The sequence below is a fragment of the Acanthisitta chloris genome, unplaced genomic scaffold (assembly GCF_000695815.1).
Source record: "Acanthisitta chloris isolate BGI_N310 unplaced genomic scaffold, ASM69581v1 scaffold8009, whole genome shotgun sequence".
NCBI classification, from domain to species: Eukaryota; Metazoa; Chordata; class Aves; order Passeriformes; family Acanthisittidae; genus Acanthisitta; species Acanthisitta chloris.
This window is the reverse complement of record NW_008693029.1, coordinates 1-12351: the sequence shown is the minus strand read 5'-3', so window position 1 is coordinate 12351 and position 12351 is coordinate 1. Positions and strand designations below refer to the sequence as shown.

At 49.3% G+C, this 12351-nt stretch overlaps 2 protein-coding genes across 2 annotated transcripts in view; one reads left to right on the top strand and one right to left on the bottom strand.

The window, feature by feature from the left end:
- The window catches only part of TRPC4AP (transient receptor potential cation channel, subfamily C, member 4 associated protein), a gene marked incomplete at its 5' end in the record, with an annotated part of 25796 nt that extends 17521 nt beyond the window's left edge, over positions 1-8275 (top strand). Inside the window, 8 exons of the mRNA XM_009082909.1 lie at positions 1077-1178; positions 2547-2630; positions 2954-3044; positions 3723-3863; positions 4993-5101; positions 5669-5781; positions 5964-6169; positions 7900-8275. Coding sequence (XP_009081157.1) covers positions 1077-1178; positions 2547-2630; positions 2954-3044; positions 3723-3863; positions 4993-5101; positions 5669-5781; positions 5964-6169; positions 7900-7981 — 928 coding nt within the window. The remainder of the gene's footprint in view (positions 1-1076; positions 1179-2546; positions 2631-2953; positions 3045-3722; positions 3864-4992; positions 5102-5668; positions 5782-5963; positions 6170-7899) is intronic.
- Positions 8276-10910: 2635 nt separating this feature from the next.
- Positions 10911-12348, bottom strand: LOC103810027 (myosin-7-like; the record flags this gene model as incomplete). Its single annotated transcript, XM_009082907.1, has 5 exons — positions 10911-10922; positions 11126-11263; positions 11393-11488; positions 11881-11985; positions 12256-12348. Coding segments are annotated over 5 exons (444 nt in total), but the record flags the coding sequence as incomplete, so codon positions are not given.
- Positions 12349-12351: the final 3 nt, after the last annotated feature.

Sequence of the window (12351 nt, the reverse complement as noted above, 5' to 3'; positions counted from 1 at the left end):
GGAATGCTCCCAATCACCTGTTGGCTCTAATGAGTTCTCTTGTGTGTAGTTGCTGTGCTTGGGTGAATAGTTTATCTTTGCACACCCTCACACTCATTGCTGCATCCTGTGATCCCTGAGGTTGCCTGAAGATAAATCTTTGCTGTCTCATACTGAGCACTTTGAAGTGGGAAGACTCTAAGGGAGCACACTGGCATTGGGAGTGTGGCAAAGGGAACCCCTGAACTGCTCTGTTAGGCTTGGCCTGCACTTAATTTGCTTTGTTATTTTACATGAAAAGTTCAGTATTTGGTAAAGAATTCTATGCACATTCCTGGGTTTTAGAGCCATTCTTCTTCTGATCTCTACATTTGATGATGGTTTAAAATATTTCCAGTTTTGCTCAAAGGAATAAAACTCCAGGAGAGCTGAATTATTTTTTTTTTGCAGTTTCTGCTTTCTCTCTTGAGATTTATTGCTCTGAGTAATGAGGATAAATTGAAAAAGTGAATTTAGATTAGACACTAGAAAGTTTTTCACTGTGAGGGTGGTGAGACACTGGCACAGGTTGCCCAGGGAGGCTGTGGCTGCCCCAACCCTGGCAGTGCTCAAAGCCAGGTTGGCTAAAGCCTTGAGCAACCTGTTCTGGTGGGAGGTGTCCCTGCCCAGGGCAGGGATTGGGGCTGGATAATCTCTAAGCTCCATTCCAACCCCTTAACATACTATTCCTTACAAAGAGCACAGGCACTGTAAGGCAGAGAAAAACCTGGAGGAAGCTGTGAAGAAGTTTGCTATTCGAATCTTCTGAAATTCAGCAAAATGTTGCTGAGATTTTAAAAAAAATGAGTGTTATCCAGAAGAAAATATTTACAAACCATAAGATCCTGAACAAGGCAGCAAAGAACTTCATCTCAAAGCTGGTCAGTGTGGGTGGCTGACCTGGGGAGGGAGCAGAGTGTGAACACTGTGAAGAGCAACAAGGTTAAGAGGGATTGCCTAGCCCTCATAGACCTGTGGCTTTACTTTTCATGAAACTGCATGTTTGCCTCTTGAACTCATCCTGATTTTTCCCTCCACTCCTTACTCTGTTCCTTTAGGAACAAGTATCTCCTTTTAAACAGCCAAGAACTGAATGAACTGAGTGCAATCTCCCATAAAGCCAACATCCCTGAAGTGGATGCAGTTGTCAACACAGACAGGTGAGAAGGGGGAGAGGGGATAGGTCAGCAGCTTCCAGTGGTTTGTAAGCACTTACAGTGGAGCTTTGATGTCACCTGTGTTGTTTGAGGGCTCTCTGTCTGCTATTTTTTTTCAGCAGGAAATGTGCAGGTTTGTGTGATACTGATGGTCATTAGCAAATCTAAATGTGATTGTGCTCAAAGTGCTTTAAAAACGTAAGCAACCTTAAAACCCCCAAAAATGGGGTGTTGGTTTGTGGCCCAGACTGCAGTGTGTTGTGCCAGGTCTGCCTGTTTGGCCTCTCTCACACAGGCATTGCAGACAGACCTGGAAAGTAAACTCTGATCCCTCTAATCCATGAACTGCTGCTGCTCATAAATCCCAGTTGTGAGATGCAGGAGCAGTCTGGGCACACAATGTCCATTTCCAGGCTGCATGAACAGATCCAAGTCTGCTTAGAGTATTTTAGGAGCAGCTAATAACCAGAATAGCCTAAATTAGATTAACATGTTAAACCACTTAGAGAATCTCTGGTGTTACATTTGAGTATCTGTTAGATTGACTATTTTGATTTAATAAGCTCTTTAATACCCAATTCTGATGGACAAACCTCACCAGGTGAAACCCTTTGCTGAATTTAGTCCTCAGAATACTCCCAGGGTATCAGCAGGACTTGGTGTGCACTGAGTAGATTTACCTCACTCCAAAGGGGAATTCTCTAAGAGGATTTCTAGATTATAATAATTACCATAATTCTGTGTCTAATGGGGAAGAACTTGGTTCCTTTTTCACCCTTAGCATGTGGTTTCCATGTTGTTCTGTTTGATCCATGAGTGAAGACATTGCTTCTGCATGAGCTTGTGAGTGGATACTCCCCTGAAGAAGCTGGTTAGTACAGCTGTGTTGCAGTTGTACAGCCTCTCTGCTTTTACTACACTATGCAGAAGGTGGTTATCTCTTGTAGCATCCAGGTTTCCATACTCTGCCTCCTGAATGGAATGTAGAATTCCTTTACATTTATTGAGCAAAAAAAATAAGGTTTGTTTCATTCCTAAGCTCAAAAATGTTTGGTTTTTTTCCCTAATCTCTTAATTCCTGCAAGCTGTGAGTTGGTATTTTGAAACTGGTATATTGAAATCTGTAAAATTTGGAGAGAAAATGAATCATTTTCCTTTAGGATTGACTGGGAAAGTCAGTGTTGCAGGTATTGCAGACAGGTAATGAGGAGAACTCTTCTCCTGGTAGAACTAGTACAGTATTTGTGCTGTATACTTAATACTGGGATTTTGATCATCTAAAGCTCTGGAGCAGAGAGTGGATCCAGTGTTGTGCAAGGTACAGTGCTTCCCTGCCCTTCCACTCATGCTGTCATTCTCCACCTGCTCCAGGAGTCTTGTCTGTGATGGCAAGAGAGGTTTGCTGACCAGACTGCTCCAGGTCATGAAGAAGGAACCAGCTGAATCCTCCTTTAGGTGGGTTTGGTTTGCACTCTGACTGCTATTTGAGATGTCTGGGATGGAGGTTTGGTCTCATACATCTTAGGGCAGCTGAGAAGGACAGAGAATCATGAGCTGAGGCAAGGTCTGGCCTTGGTGTGCTGTGGGGGCAGTGCAGGTGAGGGAGAACATCACAGCTTGCACTGGGTTCATATCCAGTATGATTTTCTGCAGGATCAGCAGGTCTGACTGCAGCTTCAGATTGGAACAACACAGATTAGGAGATTGGGTTTAAATTACAGCTGTAATAAAGTACTCCCCTTGCTCCCAGATTAAACCTCATTGCTCCTTTGTGTCAGGTTTTGGCAAGCAAGGGCAGTTGAGAGTTTCCTGCGAGGCACCACCTCCTATGCAGACCAGATGTTCCTGCTCAAGAGAGGACTCCTGGAGGTAAGGAAGTACATGTCAGGCTTCCCTCTAGCATCTCCATAGCTTTCCAGGAAGAGTTATCACTGTCTGCAGCTCCCTGAAAGGAGGTTGTAGCTGGGTGGGGGTTGACCTCTTCTCCCAGGTAACAAGGGACAGGATGAAAGGACATAGCTCAGGCTGTGCCAGAGGAGGTTTAGGTTGGACATTAGGAGGAATTTCTTCACAGAAAGGGTGATTAGACACTGGAATGAGCTTCCCAGGGAGGTGGTGGAGTCAACCATCCCTGAAGGTGTTTAAGGACAGACTGGAGGTGACACTTCATGCCATAGTCTACTTAACATTGTGGTGTTAGGTCACTGGTTGGACTCAGTGATCTCAGAGGTCTTTTCCCCAACCTCAGTGATTCTGTGACTTCTCTGTAATGAATTCAAGAGTGGGTAAAAATGCAGTGTTAAACATTGACTGGGAATACTTTTGCCAAGTTTCTGTGAATTCTGCGTGTGACAGCCAGGCATGGCCAGTTGCATATTGCCTGCATCACTGGGGAGGTCATGTAACAGGAGCCTCATCCTGTTGCCTTTGGTTCTGTTATCTGACAGCTAAACCTGCAGATAAATGCCTTAAAGAGTGATCAGATCAGTCTGTGCTGTACTGGTGGCTTGAACTAAAGTGGCAATAACATGTTTTCCTCCCCTGCAGCATATTCTCTACTGCATTGTTGATAGTGAGTGCAAATCACGCGATGTGCTTCAGAGTTACTTTGACCTTCTGGGAGAGCTGATGAAATTCAATATTGATGCATTCAAGAGGTTCAACAAGTACATCAACACAGATGAGAAGGTAAATATTTGTGAGAGCAGTCCCCTGTGGGTCACATCACACCCTTTTATAGCCAGATATGTAGCATTAAATCTGATTCCTTTGGGTTTGGTGTGATTGTTGAGCTTGGGGCACAATAAACATTCAGGAGTGAAGTGCCAAGTCTCTTCACAAGCAGGTGTGTTGCTGCAGACACTTGTGTGTGCTCCCAGCTGTCCTCAGTCAGCTGAGCTGGTCAGCAGACATTGCCCTCTTACATGATCAGGCAGGTCTAAGGTCAGGGCTCAGGGATGGCAGAACATTTCCTGTGAAGCCACTGGGGTTTGTGCTGAGCTGATAGTTGTGGACATTGAGACAGCTCCAAAAAGTCTCATACAGGAGCTTGTAGCAGGAAGTTCTTCATGGATATGGCTATGATGTTCCGTGACCTTAGACACATTTTAAGGCTGATGGAATTACCAATAAAACTTGAGTTGCACATGCAGATCAGGAATGGGCAGCTCTGTGCTAAGTGGTTTCATGCTCTTGTGCACTTTGTGCATGTAGTATCAGCTGTTGGGGAGGTTCTGAATGGCTCAGACTCTTGCTTTGTTGCTGTTAGGTCTGGCAGACCTTGGAGAATGGAGGTATAAAAGTATTTAAAAGAAAGTTGTATTTAATTTTGGGGTATTTTCTGGTAAATGAACTCTCACATTGTAGAGAATGCATTTGTACTTCGTGTGTGGTTCCTGTTTATTGGTCTGTAACTCAATTTAGTTCTCATTCTGTGTGAATCCCTCACTGGATTCCTCCCTGGCACTTCTGCTTGTACAAAAGCAGTGTAGGGGAACACAGAGCTGAAGGAATTAGAGCCATGCTGTCCAGTCTCCCTCTCTGAAAACAAATACTGCATGAAATCTGACTCTCATTGGAGTGACACAGCTTCAAAAGGGATTTGAGTGCTGCCAGGACTCTGCTGTTTGTCTGTTTCACAGTGGGTTTAAGGCACTTGCTGTAGGGATCCTTTGGTCAGTGCCTGTGTTGGCTTGGGTGAGGCAGAACCAGGGGTGATGTCTCCTTATTCTTGTTAGATGTAGCAAAAAGGTCATGATGCTGAGTGTTAATGTGTTGGGGTTTTTTTAATTTAACACTAAAAAGGGTTTCTTTTCAGTTCCAGATATTTTTAAATCAGATCAACAGTTCTTTGGTTGACTCAAACATGCTGGTTCGCTGCATTACGCTGTCCCTGGACCGGTTTGAGAATCAGTCTGATGCTAAAGGTAAAGGACAAGAAATGGGCTGAGGAGTGTTTGGTATTGATAAAGGTTATTTTAAGTCTGGGCTTTGAAAATGTGGGGTGTAGGCAGAGAAATGCCACCCTGAAGGTTTGTTGCTACAATCTGAGCACCAGTTGTGACTGTGAATTACTTGGATCAGTGTGTCTGAAGTTGGGGCTGTTCAGCCTGGAGAAGAGAAGGTTGTGTGGAGACCTCAGAGCACCTGCCAGGAGCTGAAGGGGCTCCAGGGAAGCTGCAGAGGGATCTGTGTTAGGAGCTGCAGGGACAGGACAAGGAGGAATGGGGAAAAATTGAATGAGGGAAATTGAGATTAGATCTTAGAAGATTTTTCCTGTGAGGGTGGTGAGACACTGTCCCAGGTTGCCCAGGGAGGCTGTGGCTGCCCCAGCCCTGGCAGTGTTCACAGCCAGGTTGGCTAAAGCCTTGAGCAACCTGCTGTGGTGGGAGGTGTCCCTGCCCAGGGCAGGGGGTTGGGACTGGATGATCTCTAAGCTCCATTCCAACCCCTGAACACACTGTGACTCTGACTGTGTTTCCCTCTTGCTGCAGTGGCAGAAGTGCTGTCAGAGTGTCGCCTGCTGTCATACATGTCCCAGATGTCCATGAGAATGTCCTTCCTTTTCCGGCTCATTAACATTATCCATGTACAGACACTTACACAGGTAAAGAGCTAACAGGAACTTTGCTGTTCCCTCACTGCTTCTGCAGTGCTGAATGGGGCTGGGAGCAGGGAGGAGCCTGGTTTCTCTTCAGCCCCATGTCCTTTCTTCCTTGCTGTAGGAGCATCTCCTCTGTGTACTTATCTCTAACAGGTTTTGTTTTGCTGTGTCATTTTTCCTTGCAGGAAAATGTCAGTTGTTTGAACACAAGTTTAGTTATCCTGATGCTGGCCCGAAGGAAAGAGAAACTCCCTTTTTATCTGCGCACCTTGCAACAGATGGAGTACTCAGAGAAGTACCCAGGCTTCATCCTGAACAACTTCCACAGCCTCCTGAGATTCTGGCAACAGCATTACCTCAACAAGGATAAAGACAGCACCTGCTGGAAAATGTCAGTTGTTTGAACACAAGTTTAGTTATCCTGATGCTGGCCCGAAGGAAAGAGAAACTCCCTTTTTATCTGCGCACCTTGCAACAGATGGAGTACTCAGAGAAGTACCCAGGCTTCATCCTGAACAACTTCCACAGCCTCCTGAGATTCTGGCAACAGCATTACCTCAACAAGGATAAAGACAGCACCTGCTTAGAAAATGTATCCTCTTAGCATCAGGAATCAATCACAGCAATACCTGCCTGGAAGTGGGAGGTTGTGAAAGGAAAGGAGGGAGGGAGTTCTGTGCCCAGTGTGACTTCTGTAGTGCTTTTCTCACCTTCTTATGCAGTCAGACTACTACAAGGCAGGCATTGGGTTTCTCTGCCAGCAGCACCTGAGGTGTTGGCTCTGGCACACCCAGTGCTGAGTGGGTTTGAGTGGCAGGGCTGGCAGGATGGCCAGGGATGTGGAGGCAGGACAGAATCCAGCTCCTAGGCTAGTTAGCACCTTAACCACACTCTTCCCTCTCTTCCTGCTGTGGCAAAGAGTGCAGGTGCAGCTGCTAGAAGACATGAGAGCTGCCCCATGGAAAGCAGCCTGCAGGTTTCTGCTCCAGAGCTTCTCTGTGCTGGGCACTGGGGAAGAAATGATGTGTCAGGAGAAGGCAACTCCCTTGTATATGCCCTAGGAGGCTGAAGTGAGGCTGCACAGGTTTCTTCAGTGACTTTCAGTGACTGGGTGGCAGCTTTGACAGATTTTTAATGTACTCAGGGAAAAGCCCTTCAGTGCAGGCAGTGTGCTACAGACACAGGGTACCTGAAGAGGAGGAGCAGCATTAGGTTTTTGGAAGTAGTTAAAATAAGGAGCTTCAGATCCCAGAAAGGAGGAGTGTGATGGAGGGAGAAGCTGCACTGAAAAGTGCAGACTTTGAGGCCTGTTCCCCCAGCCTCATTTAGCAGAGCAGCTTCCTGCTTGGGTCAGGCTGGGCTGGGCCCTGGGGAGCAGCAGGGTGACCCAGGGCCTGCACCCCTGGGCTGTGTCACTGTGTTCATGCTGTGGTTTGACATGTTCATGGGGCACTTTGCTGCTGGATGCAGTGGGGAGATGCTGCTGAGACCAAAGCTCTGCCATTGCTGTGTTTTGGGGTTGCAGTGTGTCACAGCACAATGTGCCTGGGGCCACTGGTGAGTGGGAATAACCAGCTGTCCAGTGTGTAAAGGCTGTGGGGAACATGATGTGGCTGGAGCAGCCTTTTGGCTCTGTGGGAATGATGCAGGAGGGATGCAGGCAGGAAGGGTGTGTTGTCTTTGTGTCTTCCCAGGGGTGAGAGCCAACACTGACTTACCTGCAGCACCACACTGACCCAGTTTGTGTTTGGACTGGACAGCAAAGGAGAATATTTGGATTTGTGTGGGTGTGCTGGCCCAGGCAGCCCTGCTTGCTAGGGTGATGGTCCTAGCAGCACTGTAACTGCCACAGGTGCTGGGAGCCCCTGGCTGGAGCTGGACAGTGGGAGGCTGGTTGTAGATTTGAGGGTGTAACCCCCTGGTTGTAGAAGTTGCAGTTGGTTCAGCATTCACCCAGGGAGGTTGGGCAGAGTGGTGAATCCCAGGTGTTACACCATGGGCCTGGGGAGCTCAGGCTGAAGCTGTTTAAGTTGTCCCTGCTGAATGCTTTTGGGATGTGTCTCCTGTTCTGTGTTTGGTGCTTTGGACAACACTAACCATCCTCTTCATCTCTTCCCACAGAGCTCATGTATTAGTTTTACCTACTGGAAAGAGACTGTATCTATACTGCTCAGTCCAGACCGGACATCCCCCTGTGCCATAGTTAGCTACATCGACGAGGCATATATGGACATTGACAGAGACTTTTCTGAGGAGTAACTCTTGGCTCCAGCTCCATGGACAGCGCTTGGAGGGTCCCTTACAGCCCGTGGATTTTCAGGGATACGCTGTGTAGTGTGTGTGTGTGGCTTGGAACCGTTGGAGCATTGTCAAACCCCAGCCCCCTCCTGGTCCCCACCTCTGATCTCTGATGGATGAGACTTGGACAAGCTCTGTGGGCAACACATTCAGGGATGTATCTTCCAGTTGTTCTGGGATAAAAATTACCACCTGCAAAAACCAGCCTCTACTATTTTATTCCTCTCTCCCAGCCCAGTGTGGCTGGACAGGGATGGTTTTGCTGACATACTCTGTATGTGCCAATTGAGCTCTCTCATGGTTGCCAGAATGAGCAGGTCAAAAAGCACAGCAATTGCCCTCCAAATGTGAGGTCCCAGGAGCCAATCTGACCAGGACCCCAACACCAGCCACGTGCAGAGCCACCACGAGGACTCCTTCAGGTGTAACTCCTCTGCTGGGGTTTGGAATTGGGGTAGGGTTGGTTAGAGTGTGAGTGAGTGTGTGTGTGAGTGTGTGTGTGCTTAATTCCTGAGAGCTCTAGCTCCAGTCACCTCTTTACCATCTCCTTTTGGATCATTTGGTACTAAGTCTGTCTGTGCATTAGGAGAGAACCTCTGCTCCTGCTGTCCTTCCTGCAGATCCTTCCCAGCCAGAGGTGTTTTCCAGTGCTGCAGAGAACAGACATTTCAGCAGTGGTGGGATTGCAGCAGGATTGGCTTTTTACACAGGGCACTAGCATTAAAATGTACTAATTTTTTAAACTTGTGGCTTGTCCCTTCTTGGGTAACTAATCTGGTTTTAAACTCCTTTTCAGGACCATTTGCTCTTGATGTTAACCTGCTATGCCTGGAAGTCTTATGTCAGTCTCTGCTTTCAGTCTTTAAATAGCAACACACACATTAATCTTGAAGTGCAATATTTACTGGAGATGTCCATTTTCTTTTTCCTGGATCTGTTTTAATCAAAATGTGTTAAATGCTGGGAATAAACACTCCTGGTTGAAAGTAAACTTTGTAGGATATCTTGGGAAAGGAGGAATTGGGTTGTGGCAGTCCTGCCTGCCAGACCTGCACGTGCTTACCAACTCTGTTGCTCCAAGACAGTCAGATTCCCAGGAATGAGATAGTCCTGAGCCACTGCATTCAAGGCAAAAACAGCTAAAAGAAACCAGTTTGGAAACACACATCTGCATTTTTTTTGCATTTTCGAATTTATTTGATGAGATGACTTCAGCTCTGTCCTGGCTCTGGAGGGGTGAGGATATCCCAGAGCTGCAGCATTTTGTCCCTCGTCATTGCCAGCAGAATGGAACCCTCTCTGAGGCTCCCTGTGCTGGGGCTGGAGGAGTGAACGAGGCTTCCAGCCCCAGGGGCAGGACTTGGCCCTGAGCATTGCCCTTCTCCTCTCTCTTCTCTCACACCTCCGTGTCCTGCTAGGGACATTCAGTCAGTACTTTGCTTTTAGGGTGGTCAGAGCTGCTGAGCTTGTGCATAACCCTGGAGCCTTGCAGGAGCTCCTGGAGATCCTCATGTCCCTCCCTGGGGGTTGCATCCCCCTCTGGTGAGGTTACCCCAGTGTTAGCTCCTTGCTGCAACTCTGTTCTTCACCAGATCCTCCCCACCCTGCCCCTCCCTCCTCTCAGCTAATTTCTTTCTCATCTGTACTTTTTTTGTTCTTGGGTATTTGTGTTTTGGTGTATCTTTGCTTCTTCTTAACTGTAATAGATGTACACTTAAAATAAATGCTTCAAATTAAAAAGCTTTTAAGTTAAGGGATGCCTTTTCCATAGTGTAGTTAATTGGTGCATCCACTGATTGCTGCTATGACCCTGCACAGTCTCACTCCCCTCGCTGTGTTTTAAAGACAGGTTGGGGCTGAGCTGACCCCACACCATCCCAGGCCTGGGAGCACAGGCGTGTTCGGGTCCTCACCTGTTGGAGGCCACTTGGCTTTGCTTTTGGGCTGATGCAGGAGGCTGAGTTGGCAGAGAAGGGCACAGGGAAGAAACCCAGAGCAGCTCCTCTGAGGATAGAGCTGTGCTCCAGGGGAAAGGCTCTGTCCCAGGGCACAGAGGGTCTACAGAGGCAAATCCTAACTTGGGCCATGTTCCTTTGGGCTCATCTGTCCATGCCAGATGCATCAAGAATCAGTTTGGGAGGGACCAGACAGCTCTGTCCCTCCTTGTTCTGTGTTGGTCATGGAGAGCAGAGGGAGGAGGTGTCCCATGTGGTGCTGGGGAGAGCTCTGGCTTTGTGGAGATGGCAGCAGGCTGTGCTGGAGGGGGGGGAAGATGGGACCCCTAGCACTAACAAATACCTCTGGAAGTCTGCACTGTCCCCATGGATTGCTGAGGTTTGTGCTGCCCTCATTAATGCCAATTTACTAATTGCAAATGAACATATTAAATGGAAACTATTAAAGAAATCTATTTTAAAGAAATGAGTGATGTCTTTCTTTGCAGTGCCTTTTGCCAAACCTTCCCTGGGCCCTGCAGGACTGGAGTCTAGGGAGTTACCATCTCAGGTGTAGTGGTGGGGTCTGTTCTGCCCTCCTGCCCTGCCTCACCTCTTGGCTCTGCTCCCCTGCAGCTGAGAGGGCTGAAGTGTTTTGGTGGAGAGGGTTAAGGAAAGGGCTCTTGTCTCCAAACCCATCCCAAGCTAGAGCCTTAGAACTTGGAGGGAACACCTGGACGTCTCTCCTGCTCCTGCCTGGCTGTGAAAGATGTCCCCCAGTGCCCCCAGCAGCAGAGGCTGTTACCCTGGGACGGACACCACAGAGCCAGTCCTGGCAGATCGACATTTATTCACACAGTGCAAAGCTGGCAGTGACTGTTGCAGCCATTTGCCTCCAACCTACAGCAGCATCTGGAGCAGAGCAGGGTAGGATGAGCACTCAGGCTCCTAGTGCTGGGAAGAAAACCCAGAAAGACTTCGGTGAGAGATGAGATCTGGAGAGAGGGAGCACTCTGCCAGCCTTCAGGTCCTGGCAGCAGGGCCACAGCAGGCCGTGCTGTAGGGCCCCGGCTCCCGGGCTGGCAGCTCCCTGTGCCCCAGCCAGGTGTGCTCACCTTGGAGGTGATGATGTCCCTGGTCCGGGCACGCAGCTTGTTGACCTGTGTCTCGGCGATGTCGGCGCGTTCCTCCGCGTCGTCCAGCTCGTGCTGCACCTTGCGGTACTTCACCAGGTTGGAGTTGGCCTGCTGCTCCTGGGAGGGGCAAGGGGAGAGGTGTGTGCATGAGGCATAGGCAGAACAGAGGGCTGTGAGCTCCCCAGCTCAGCCCTGCAGCCATCCCAGCCCCGTGCCCTGCCCCAGAGAGCAGCAATGGGCACTTACTGCCTCCTCGAACTGGCGCTTGTAGCTCTTGACCTTGCTCTGCAGTTTGTCGATCAGGTCCTGCATCCGAGTCAGGTTCTTCCTGTCCTCCTCAGCCTGCAAGTGCCCTGGCTGTGTTAGCAGCACCCCCAGCTCACAGTCCACCTGCCACCCACCTTTATCAGAGCGTCCCAGTGGTGCCAGGGTGTTACACACAGAGCCACCAACCCACCCCACTACCCCAGCCCTGTGTCACAGCATCTGTCCCCTGGGTCTCCCCTTGTGTCCCATCACCCAGCTCAGGAGGTGCTGGGAAACAGGACACAGAGCAGTGTGTGGATGTTGTGACAGGGCTGTCCTGCCTGTGTCACTCCCTGCACAGAGCCCAGAACAATCCCAGGCTGGGCTGGGCTTGGCTGGGGAGTATCGGGTAAGACAAGAGGCTGAGCAAACGGAGAATTGTGCCAAGTCCTGTTGGGCTGGGGCTGGCACTGTGGTCTGTGCTATACCTGATAGCTCAGCTCCTTGATCCTCCGCTCATACTTGCGAATGCCCTTCTGGGCTTCAGCCATCTTCTTCTGCTCCATATCCAGCTCTCCCTCCAGCTCCCGCACCTGCAGGTGGGCAGAGACCAGCTCAGCACTCTGCTCCCAGGCACCAGCACCAGCTCCAGCTGAGGCTAAGTCACTTTTCCAGCTCAGAGAAGCCACAACAGAGGCTAAACCACCCCAAGCACAGACCCAGACTTGCAGGGCCTTGTGGATTTTCCCATGGTCCCCCAAAGGCACCACCTGGCCCCAGAGGGATGGGGCAGTGCTGGTGCCCCACAGAGCCTGGGGCAGCGCCAGGGGAACACAGCCAGTGATCTGTCCCTGCCTTCTCACCCTGGCCTCCAGCTTCTGGATCTGCTTCTTGCCCCCCTTGAGAGCAATCTGCTCTGCTTCATCCAGGCGCATCTGCAGGTCCTTGATGGTCTGCTC